This window comes from Neoarius graeffei, chromosome 18, assembly GCF_027579695.1.
Source record: "Neoarius graeffei isolate fNeoGra1 chromosome 18, fNeoGra1.pri, whole genome shotgun sequence".
Taxonomy (NCBI): Eukaryota; Metazoa; Chordata; class Actinopteri; order Siluriformes; family Ariidae; genus Neoarius; species Neoarius graeffei.
The window spans coordinates 43,623,837-43,636,479 of NC_083586.1; the positions used below are offsets into that span (position 1 = coordinate 43,623,837).

Consider the following 12,643-nt stretch of genomic DNA (forward strand, 5'->3'; position numbering starts at 1 on the left):
TCGTCATTTAAACTCGTTTTTGTGCAATATTTCGTTTGGAAAACAATTCATTTGGTGGAATAAACGTGACACAAGATGCCAAGGACACCTGACTGACACATCATGTTTTAAAGTCTTGCACAAGTCTCGTGAAGATCGCGCGGATAAGCGACGCCTGCTGTGGACCAAACAAACTAAATTCAACATGGCTAAAAACCGAATAGGCCGATAAGTATAATATTTAATTGCAATTAGTTGCCAATACGAGTCACGATATAAGGTTACGAAAACCGAAAACGTAATTGAATAACACGTTAATTAAGAAATAAAGCAAGTTTAAAAATGACTTCAGTTCTCCTTTAAACAATGGCTGAGTTTGCATTTCTTTTTCTGTCTTGCTTGCAAGAGAACGCAAACACTCACTCACTCACCGGCACCTTCATTTTAAACTCATCCTTCTGAAGCCTAAATAGGAAGTCTGAGAGCGTTCGCTGGAACAGGGTGGTGGGCCGCAACACCAATACCAGCTGCAGGTTTCCTGGGAATGAGCCCTGAAAAAAACAAAACAAACACGCATTATTAGACTACACATGATGTCTCAATAAAACTTCAAGAGAGTAAAAATAATGGTTGTGCTGGAACATGGGTAAGGAGCAGTGAGTGATTAAAGCAGTACAACGTTTTAATAAAACACAAGGCTCAGCCAATCCGATTTTAGAACTGAAATCTGTTATGTCCTGATCAATGGGAGAGGTTACTTTGCTGTTTCTATTTATACACCACGGAATAAAAATCATGAATGGATCGTTTGCGATTTTTGCCATTTCAAGATGATAGACCTTCCTTTTCCTGAAAAAAATTAAAATAAAAACAGACGACTAGGATTATAATAGTTGGAGAAATTAAATGCAAGCCGCATGAAGATTCTATGAAACAAACAACAACAACAAAAAAAAAACCCAAACCCCTACAAAGGATATAATTTTTAAAAATACTTATTTCCCATAAACCCTTTGGTTTTCTCTAAAGGTCATCATAAAATTGTAAAACCAATCAACCAACCAACCAACCAACCAACCAAGCAAGCCATGGTGCTTCATTATTACATTACTACACGATTAGCCATTTCTTCTTGGTCTGGTAATCCCCACTTCCTTCTCAAAGAGACACACACAAAAAAAAAAAAAAAAAAAAAATCAGTTGCCATGACAACAAACCCTGAAGAACTGGTAGCCCATGCAACAATGGTCTCGCGGCCCACTCCCTCCTCCTCCGTGTGTCTAAACTAATGCGTGAGCACATGGCACCTCTCAAAGACTCCTCATGCTCACCGACTGTTCATTAAATCCCCTCTCACGAGGCACCGTGTCTCCTTAAATATTTATCAGCTAATCAATACGCAGCAGAGGAAGCCCTCGACAGAGACGGCGAGAAAGGGAGACATGGCGTCTGTGAAAAACGGATCTCCACGTTGACACGAGGCTACATACACATCAGTCAAGGCGCCAAGTGGCTGTTATTAATGACAGCATTAAACACTGATCCAGGAACTGCATCGATGACATCCAGCTACACGACATCTGTTATTTGATGACAAACACGAAGGACGAGTGTTAAAAAGGTTGTCTGCTGTTATGGAGGATGGGAAATGGGCCAAAGAACACATGGTTGGTCGAAAGACACCCCCTTGTGCATGTGCGCGCACACACACACACACACACACAGTCTGCCAAGCTGAAAAGACTCCAGCTTGCTGTTTTGGGGTGAATATGCACCCCGAGAGCGCGTGTGTGTTTGTTTCTGGTCAGTGTTACTGTTTGTTGTGATTTTCAAGTCATTAGCGTGAGTCTGGTGCGAGGGCTAACGAGTCTAATTGGCGTGCTAATCATCAGACTCAGACTGGTGTTAGAGAGGATCAGTGTGTAGATAAGGACAATAATTAACCCCACATCTGTACCCCGGACTCAGCACAGGGGGAGGGGCACAACTCACTCGTACTCTTTCTGCTGCGTCTTCATTCATTCTCACCATCACTCTGCTGCACTCTTTCTTTGTCCTCCTCTCATCCTTTGCCCTTTTTTTTATTTTTCGTCTCTTTGTCCTTTACTTTTTCCTCCTTTTCCATCTTAGCCTTTTTCTTTTTATTCAGTCTCTCTTTTCTTTCCTTTATCCCTCCATTCTTTTCAGATTTTCTTCCTTGTCTTCCTTTAATTCTCCGTTTGTTTTTTTCCTCCCTTTCTTCCCTTGTCATTTTCTTTCACCCTTCACTTTCCACTTCCTCCTCCTTTACCCTGCCTTATTTACCTTCTTTCTTTTTCTCTTTCAGATGTTTCTTCCCTTCCTTTCATTCTTTCCCCAATTTCATTTTCTTCAGTAGCCTTCAGCTACTTTTCCTACCCTTCTCTCATCCATATATTCATTTCCCTTTCATTCATACTGTTCTCTCCTCTCGTTCCTTCTTCCAATCTTTCATTATACCCCCGCTCTGAAAGGGGGTGAGTGGGTGGGGGGAGGTATACTGGTTTACCTCTGTCCGTTCGTCCATAACACCCTTTTTCTCAGCAATCCCAAATCATAGCCACTTGGTACCAAACTTCAACTTGGGGTTCTATACCGTGTACGCCGTTTTCAGGTCTGTCGCACATCAGCTTCCTGTTTACCGACTGAATGTATTTACGAAACATACCGTATACCATGGATTTACAAAATTTTCGTAACACTTTTCTCATCAACTACAAATCACAACTGCTTGATATTTGGTACCGAGCTTCAGCTTGGGGTTCTATACCGTGTATACCGTTTTCAAGTCTGTCACACATCAACTTCCTGTTTACCGACTGAATGTATTTACGAAACATACAGGGTGGATTTTGACGCGGTTTCAAAATGGCAGTTTACCAGGATGCTATTTGAAATCACTGGGGAGAGACACGGCTCTTTACTTACTTGTTTCAGGGTTAATTATTTGCTGAAGTCAACATAAGTGTCCTATTCCTTCGATCGGTTGCATTATGATATAAGCAAGAGCGGGGGGGATACGTTAGTGAACAGTAGCTCACAGGTGATCTGGTTTTTCTTGCTTGCCTCTTTGTATTTTAAGTTCTTGTTTTTTCCACTTGTTCATTCTTTACTCCGTTTATTTTTTCTTACATCCACCCATTCTTTCATTCTTTTCTTATTGTATTACTTTTCTTTCAGTTGCCCATCCCACTTAATTTGCTTTACGTCTTTCTTTGCCTCCGTTTTGCTTTCTTTACACTTTTCAACACCTTCATCCTTATTTGTTGTCAATTTCCTTTGTTTTCTTCTTTCTTCCGTCACACACAACGTGCTTCCGAGGACACTTTCTAATGAACAACACAAACAGTTCCTGTGATGTTTATTAATGTACACTTGCTGGCATTACTTATGCATTAAAAGTCCTCTATTCTTCACGCTAAACATAATTCAACCGCCCTGTAACAGAGGCAGTGTCCTGACCCCTGACCTCTGATTACCAAGACAATGGTGTGCTCCATTTGAACCGATTGGCCACGCTTGCCCTGAACCAGGCATCAATAACAGCTGAGCCGCACGTGTCGCCTCCGTACACAACAGGAGTCCAGAGAGGGAGCGCGTCACACTCTATTATTGCTTGTAATGTGAACCGTTATTGAAACACATGCTGCTGAGACGACTCTGGTGTGTGTGTGTGCGCGTTTGTTTTGACATGGCATATGGATGGCTGTTATTCACTGAACTCCTCTTTCTTGAGCAACTGTAATGTACAGAGGTGAGTTATGAGGGGTTCTTAGAGCTTCATTTTCAATCATACAGCTAATGTCTCTCACTCATGCTCTCTCTCTCACACACACTAACCTATGGGACAGAGATGAAAGGGCGAGATGGGTAACGGGTGAACGTGAAAGTGACTGAAAGCAAGATGGAGATGGTGGGGGCAAATGCACAGAGGGGTGTGTGCGCGCGTATATACATGTTGTGTCTCCAGGGAGCAGCTGCCATCACACTGATACACCAGCACTCTAATCAGCACAAAGACGCCGACACACAAGAATGCAGAATTCAATTAACGCACTAGCTTAAACACACACACGTGCACGTGTGCGTGCGCACACACCAAATAAAATTAGCCTGCTTTGCCTCAATTATGTTGTCCTCTTACATGCAGACCCACTATATTTGTTCACTTTCGTCTCCTCTGAATAAACTGCTCAAAGCCTCGTCAGGGCAAATAAATCCAGTGACCTGCAGGCCATTTCTTTGACCTTTCCCCTTTCACCCTTGAGCCTGAGACGCTGCCCTGTGACCTGGCCTCAGTCCCCACTGTTAAATATCACCCAGCTAGCAGCAGCGTCCGTCTTCACTCTGTTCCAACACTGTTTACACTCCGCTCTCGTGTCAGTGTGGAGTGAAGCCAGTGACCTGAGGCCAGCCATTATCAGCACACTTACTATTCAGTAGAAAAGCGACAGTGATGGAGTGAGTGTGGCTGAAGCCTTCAGCGTATTAACGTCGGGGAGAAAAAGATAACGGAACCACAGTTGTGACTTGCGCTGTCTGGGGAAGGAAACAGCTAACAGCACAAGGATGAGGAAGCTAAACTGACTGAACAGGCCCTGATTTACTCATCAAATCACGCACAATTATATAGAAATAATATCTTAATATTTTAATTGTTCCATCCAGCTGTTCTGCACAGTCATGGCGTTTCTTTTTTCCTTCTTTTTTTAAATCCTTGTTTTTCTCCTCCTTGCACTTCTTCCTTTTCTTTGCCTTGCCCCTTCCTCTGTTTTCTCCATATTACACCCTGCGTTTTTCCATAATTCTCCTTCTTCCTCGCATTATTGGCTTTTATTCTTTTCCTTCCTGTTCATTTTTTTAAATTTTATTTTCTTTATTTTAATTCACACTTCACTTGCTTTCCCCTTCTTGAATTTCTTGTTAAATGTTTACTTCTCCTTCTTGTCTTGTTTAAATCCTTTCTTTCCTCAGAGTTCTTTCCCTTTCTTGATTTTCCACCTCGTCTTCCAATCTTGCTTTTTTCCTTTAACCCCACTCCATTTTTGGTACATGACATTTTCTTCCTTTTTTCTCCGTTCTTTCCTGTATTAATAATTGTATTATCTTTCAAACTAGCCATGGTGAGTGTTTTTATTCCTCTCATACCATAGCAATTTGCCAACCAGATAGAGACTGTGACTAAAGTCATATTAATTTGCGCTAGCTGTTACAAACCGTAAGGTCTAGTCACCATATTCTATAGATCCGGAACCGTAAGAGATACACTACCGTTCAAAAGTTTGGAGTCACCCAGACGATTTTGTGTTTTCCATGAAAAGTCACACTTTTATTTACCACCATAAGTTGTAAAATGAATAGAAAATATAGTCAAGACATTTTTCTGGCCATTTTGAGCATTTAATCGACCCCACAAATGTGATGCTCCAGAAACTCAATCTGCTCAAAGGAAGGTCAGTTTTATAGCTTCTCTGAAGAGCTCAACTGTTTTCAGCTGTGCTAACATGATTGTACAAGGGTTTTCTAATCATCCATTAGCCTTCTGAGGCAATGAGCAAACACATTGTACCATTAGAACACTGGAGTGAGAGTTGCTGGAAATGGGCCTCTATACACCTATGGAGATATTGCACCAAAAACCAGACATTTGCAGCTAGAATAGTCATTTACCACATTAGCAATGTATAGAGTGGATTTCTGATTAGTTTAAAGTGATCTTCATTGAAAAGAACAGTGCTTTTCTTTCAAAAATAAGGACATTTCAAAGTGACCCCAAACTTTTGAACGGTAGTGTAGAGAATGATGCTTAGTGAGGAAAAGTTGCACCCTGCTGCCCTGAACGAAGAAAAAAAAAACACCCTGATTGAAAAAAATCATGAAAATTGACAGAGTTATGAGTGATTGGAAAAAAAGCCCGCTTTTCATGGATCATTCCAGTTTGGTGAGCCCGATCACCACCAAAAGTCGCAGCAACGTAATTCAGCCCAGAGCTATTCTGCATGTGAAATTTGGTGATAATTGGTTGAAAACTAAGGGAGAAACAGCATCCTAAAAATGTTACGAGAATAATAACGATCAACTGTGAGCTACTGCTCACTTACATATCCCCCCACTCTCGCTTATATCAGAATGAAAGAAATCGAAGGAATAAGACACTTATTATGAATGCTGACTTCAACAAATAATTAACCCTGAAACAAGTAAGTAAAGAGCCGTGTCTCTCCCCAGGGATTTCAAATAGCATCCTGGTAAACTGCCATTTTGAAATAGCATTTTGCTTCTTGAAATAGCATCAAAATCCACCCTATATATTTTGTAAATACATTCAGTCAGTAAACAGGAAGCCGATGTGTGACAGACCTGAAAACGGTATACACGGTAGAGAACCCCAAGCTGAAGCTTGGTACCAAATATCAAGCAGTTGTGATTTGTAGTTGCTGAGAAAAATGTTCCGAAAATTTTGTAAATCCACGTCTTATGTTTCGTAAATACATTCAGTCGGTGAACAGGAAGTTGATGTGTGACAGACCTGAAAACGCTATACACGGTATAGAACCCCAAGCTGAAGTTTGGTACCAAGTGGCTATGATTTATGATTGCTGAGAAAAAGGGCGTTTTGGATGGATGGAAATACAGACGGACAAAGGTAAACCAGTATACCCTCCCTCCTTCGGAGCAGGGTATAATAGTAAGAATAATAAAGTAGGAAGCTCCTGAGTGAGAGTAACAATTTCTGCCAGTAATGCTAGCACAAATTAAATGATAATTTTTCCAACTCTATTAAAAACATAATTCCTTTTTTTTTTAAATCTGTTTATAGTTGCATTTTGTTGCAGAAGCTATGATTTGTCTTGGCTCTACTACAAGTATGAGAGCCAGTGTTTATAGAAAATTAAACACCCTCATCTGACCAATCAGAATGGAGAATTCGACAGTGCTGGGGTATAAAGGGTAATAATATAGGGTAAATTCTACCCCCCACAGAAAAGCTACATTTAGCAACGAAGCCCACTGCGTCCAAAATGCTCCTCCATCATATCAAGCAGCCTTCACAGCATTAGTGTACTTCTTTACAAGGACACTTTGGACATTTCCAACAAGGCACATCAAGCTTCATGAGCTTTAAAAGCAGGCTGTACTGTGCTAATCATGTCCCGTGAGATGGAGGGAAAGATGGCTAACAAGCACTGAGAAGAAAGGACTGTTATAGCTACTGTCACCAAAATGACAGCTTCATAACAGGTTACCACATGAAAAGGGTCGTCACCATAAACAACCACTGGATATGGCAGAGGCGCGTGGAAGAACTGCTTGTTCCGCTGACTGGACACGTTTTATTTCAGTAGTCAGTGCTAGTGTAATACATCACATTGGTCCTGAGCGTGGAGTCCAGGATCCCCAGAGGCCCTTGAAAAATACCCAGGGGGTCCATGATCATTTTTTGATTTCATGTCCATGAAATCATTTCATACAATGGTTGAAATCACAACCCACCAATATTTAAAAGTTATTATATTTAGGGCTCCAAGCACCAAAGTAAACTGCTCTATTGGTGGAAAGTTCAGGAGTAGTAAGCTCAAAAAACGGACATTTTTAAATAATGTTCATGAAATAAATCTTTACTGAGGAGGGCTTGTGGAATTTATTTTGCAGTTAAAGGTCTTAAGAATTCCTCGTTTGTGTATAGTGTAAGTTTCTTAAACCTTCTTGGTCACTGGATATTCACATTGGGAACACAGACATGTTTTATACCCAATTCCTCGTGTCATTATGTATTTAAGAATATAAGCTTGATTTGAACAGGAAAGGCAGAGTGAACTTGTCCACCAGAAGTTCAAAAAATGGCAAGACTTCGTAAAACTCATGTCTGCTTGGATTAAGGCCATTATTTCACTTTCGATATCGATCGATGTTTTAATTTCCATTGGTGAGATTGACATGCCATCTGATGCATCATAAATTTTTAATGTTAAACTAATGGGCTACAAGTACAAACACTGAAAGCTATAATTACGAAGCGACAACAGGATCTTAGAAGAAAACAGTATAATGGCCTGCATTAACCAGTAAAGCTATCAATAAAACATTGAAGTATTTGCATTGATAATGTTTAAAAGTTGCTTTAATATTTAATCACATTATGTATTATGCATTAACTACTAGTACCAGTACGAACTAATATTTTATATTATATATTCATGCACACACAGAGTTCCGTGCAAAAATCTTGGGCACCCTATTTTTTTTTCATACAAGCTTTGTTATAGATTTCTATTTTACGACTTCTACATTATCGAGTCAGTTTAAAAAAAAATAAATGCCGTTCCAAACATTCGTTTTCCAGCACAAAATTAAATGTTACAGGAAAAAATTTTTTTTGTATCTGAGCAGCATATTACATAAGAGAGCAATTTCCAGAATAAAAAAGAAAACATAAAGCAGGCTGCTGGGTTTTGGTGCAAAATTAAGAAGCGAGTGTGACAATCAAAGTGTCCAGAAGAACTGTGGCTGGTTCTGTAAGATGCTCAGTAAAACCTACAGCTCATTTCCGTATAAAACTGCACTCATTGTACCCGAGACTACTATTTTTATTTATTTTTTTTAAAGCAAAGGGTCGTCTCGCACGAAACATCGACTTCTTGCCATTTATTATGGCTTACTGCTGTTTATAGTATTTTTTTTCATGTTGAAACATTTAATTTCATTATTTTTTAAGCCATTTTTGGTCTATAATATAAAACACCTGTTTTTATTAACAGGCTTAGTCATCGATTCTAGTGCTTTGTTAATATTTTCTGAAAATCACCACAGTTATAACATGTATTTTAATGTAAATAGTATGTAAAGTGCATTCGGCTTGATTAACCTGAATTTGAAGACTGCTTGGATTGTGGTAGAGAGCAGATCTTTGTAGTTCCAGTTATGTAGAACTGGAAATATTTTCAGAATATGTACATATTCAAAAAAAACCAAACAAAAAATCCAAACAGGAGATATTCAGGATTCCAGACTGTATTTTTAAGCGCCTAATAAAAAGTCTTGTTGTCATTGTCATAGTTTCCGTAACAAAAGGGCTTTTTACGGTCGGGTTTTTTGCTCGACTCCAATCCATCTGAAAGTCAGAACAGTACCATCTAAATACTAAGATCAAACTATATAACAGCAATGTGAAGTCTGTACTTCTCTGTGGCTCAGAATGTTGGCGAGTGGTTAAAACAGACATGGACAAGATCAACACTTTTCACAACAGCTGCCTGAGGAAGATATGCCACATCTTCTGACCCCAGAAAAGATCAAATGAAGACCTGTACAAGAAGACTGGGTGCGATAATATCGTGCTGGAGATCAAGCATCGCCAGCTAAAATGGCTCGGACATGTGCCGAGAATGGAACAAGAACACCGCTGCATTGGACCCTGGCGGGTAAGCGTAAACCTGGGCGGCCAAAAACAACCTGGCGTCGAACGGCCCAGGCTGAAATCCAAGAGATAGGTCTGACATGGGGTGAAGCTCAGAGGGTAGCAAAAGACCGCACAGAATGGCATCGAGGTGGTGCAGCCGTATTTTCCACTTGAAAAGAAGAGGACAAGTCAGTAAGTAATAAAAGTCCATCAAAAGACATGACCTTTTGGGTTAAAGGCACTTCTGGTGTTTATGCCAGTGTTTTATTTTGATATTACATGTACATCGCTCATTCCCAACTCACATTTGCTGGGACTGAATCTTAAAAGGTGTCCTATTGTGAAAACACACTTGATACATAAATAATGGTGTTAAATCAAAACAAATGTGGAGGTGATTCCCATATGGCAGGGTCCTAACTTTCAGAGCACGGGGGAAGATGCTAATCTGGGGCCAATTATTATACATTAGCATAAATTTGCATGGATTACATTTTCCTAAAAGGGGTTGCTTGGTGGCTGAATGAATGATAGACGGTATAATAAAGGTTGTTCACTGTCCCATGGTGGTAAAAGCTCGGGATCAAGCCAGTCTGGACCCACTGTAGACTCAGATTGCTGTTCTTTGCTGACAGTATAAGAATGTGGTGTAGCCTTCCGCTGTTGTAGCTCACTCACAACAGCAGCTATGACATGCTTTTCTGCTCACCACAGTTGCAAAGAGTGGATATTTGAGTTACAATAGCTTTCCTGTCAGCTTGAACCAGTCTGTCCATTTTCCTCGGACCTCTATCAAGAAAGTTTTTCTACCCAAAAAACGGTTGATGTTTTTTTGCACCCTTCTGGATGAACTTGACAGACTGTTATGCTTGAAAGTCTTCGAGGATCAGCAGTTTCTCAGATATTCAAACCAACACAACCACCATGCAACAGTCAGAGTCATTGATATCACATTTTTCCCTCCATTCTGATCTTTGATATGAACGTCAACCAAAGTTTTTGACCTATATCTGTACGGTTTTATGGATTGTATGAGAAAGAGTGGAGTGAATGAGAAGTATATTAGAGTGGTGCAAGACATGTATGAGAACAGTGAAACAGCAGTGAGGTGTGCAGTTCGAATGACTGAATGGTTCAAGGTGAAGGTGGGACTCCATCAAGGATCTGCTTTGAGTCCTTTCTTGTTTGCCATAGTGATGGATAGCTTGACAGATGAAGTGAGGCAAGAGTCACCATGGAACATGATGTTTGCAGATGATATTGTGATATGTGGTGAAAGTAGAAAGGAGGTTGAGTTGGGTTTGGAGAGATGGAGGTATGCATTGGAACGAAGAGGAATGAAGGTGAGCAGGAGCAAAACAGAATACATGTGCATCAATGAGAATGGGGATGAGAGTGTAGTGAAGATGCAAGGAGTAGACGTAAAGAAAGTTGGTGAATTCAAGTACCTGGGGTCAACTGTGCAGGAAAATGGGGGCTGCGATAGTGAGGTGAGAAAGCAAGTACAGGCAGGGTGGAGAAGTTGGAGAAGGATTTGTAATAGGAAAGTCCCAGCAGAAGTGAAAGGTAAGATGTATAAGACAGTAGTGAGACCAGCTGTGATGTATGGATTGGAGACCGTACCCTTAACGAAGAGACAGGAGGCAAAGTTGGAGGTGGCGGAGTTGAGGATGTTAAGGTTTGCGATGGGAGGTTGGACAGGATAAGGAACGAGCACATCAGAGGGACAGCACATGTGGAGAGCTTGGGAATTAAGCTAAGAGAGATGAGACTGAGATGGTATGGGCACATCCTGAGAAGAGATGCAGAGCATGTTGAAAGGAGAATGTTGAGGATGGAGCTGCCAGGCAAACGAAAATGAGGAAGGCCAAAGAGGAGATACATGGATGTGGTGAGAGAGGACATGAAAGTGGCAGGTGTGGTAGAGAAGGATGCGGAAGACAGGGAGCAATGGAGACGAAAGATCCGCTGTGGCGACCCCTAATCGGGAGCAGCCAAAAGAAGAAGATCATCTGTATGGTTTCATGGATTGCACCATTGCTACATGATTGGCTGATTTGATAATTGCATGAATGAGCAGGTTTTGTGAAATACAAATACAACACTATATTCATTTCTGTGCTACATCTTGATAATTACCCCCTGCTACATGCGATAAATACGACATTTCCATACATTCAAAAACAGAAAGGCAAAATTTGACATTGCTGCCGGGACTGAACTTCCCATCAGGTGTATGGAAAAAAACATTCCCTGTTTTTCCAGCAGCAGCTGCACTGCGGACAATTAACCATAGCAGACAAAGAGAGGTGTCTGAGATACATCATTATGTAATGGTGTGTGTTCATTATCCGAGAGAGAAACACAAAAGCAATACTAGAATACTGTTCTTTGTCCATGCAAGTGTGTTAAATTAATTAATTAATGAAACAGGTGTGAAACTGGAGGTGAGAAAACACATGCACATCAATAGAGAGAAAAAAAGGTGAAGAGTTCCACGTACCATAATAAACTAGGAATTGCTGTAGGCTCAGAAAAAAAACTAGCAGGGGGAAAAAAAAAATTCAGGTTTGTGAGGGGAAAAAGTGGCATTTCTGCAGAAGTAGGCTAGTAGGGTACGAAAAACACCACCACCACCTCTCACCTGACTCAACTGTGACACACATACTTTTCCTGAGTGTAAATGCCATGTTAATGCAGAGAAAGCATCATATTCAGGAAATGTATAATCAGCAATCAGTACGTAGTTCAGCCCTTCTCCTTACTCACTCACTCACTCATTCATGTGAAAGTGAATTCTACACACGCTGAAAAACTCTACACTCCGTCAAGAAAAGTGCTTAAAATGCAGATTCAATAAGACGACATGATGCTTTCAATTTGAGGCATTTTAAATAATTCAATTAAAGCGAAACATAATCGCATTAAGCCTCTTTTTGTATCCACTCTACAGACTGCATCAGGTTTGGGGCTTTTTTTCCCCAGCTTCAATTTGCTTTACCCCAACCTGAAAAAACACACATAAAAGCCATCAATTTTAATGCCATAAATCTCACTAATGTATTTGCTCCAGTTAAGTAAATACAGTTAAAAAAAAAAAAAAAAGAGATCACTTCTTTTGTTATTGTAAGTAGATTAAACCTGCTGGCTTTATACAGACAAAATATTAAAAATGTATAGAGAGCTCACACTCGATCGATCAGTGACGAGCGAGCATCATGACTACAAAGTATAGCTAGGTGTGGG

The 12,643-nt window shown here is 40.4% G+C and overlaps 1 protein-coding gene across 12 annotated transcripts in view; it reads right to left on the reverse strand.

Annotated features, from left to right (window-relative positions):
- mcf2la (mcf.2 cell line derived transforming sequence-like a) overlaps positions 1 to 12,643 on the reverse strand; it is a 167,897-nt gene that overhangs the window by 68,169 nt on the left and 87,085 nt on the right. For all 12 annotated transcript variants that reach the window (XM_060898873.1, XM_060898862.1, XM_060898863.1 and 9 more), the window contains one exon: positions 411 to 530. In XM_060898873.1, coding sequence (XP_060754856.1) covers positions 411 to 530 — 120 coding nt within the window. The remainder of the gene's footprint in view (positions 1 to 410; positions 531 to 12,643) is intronic.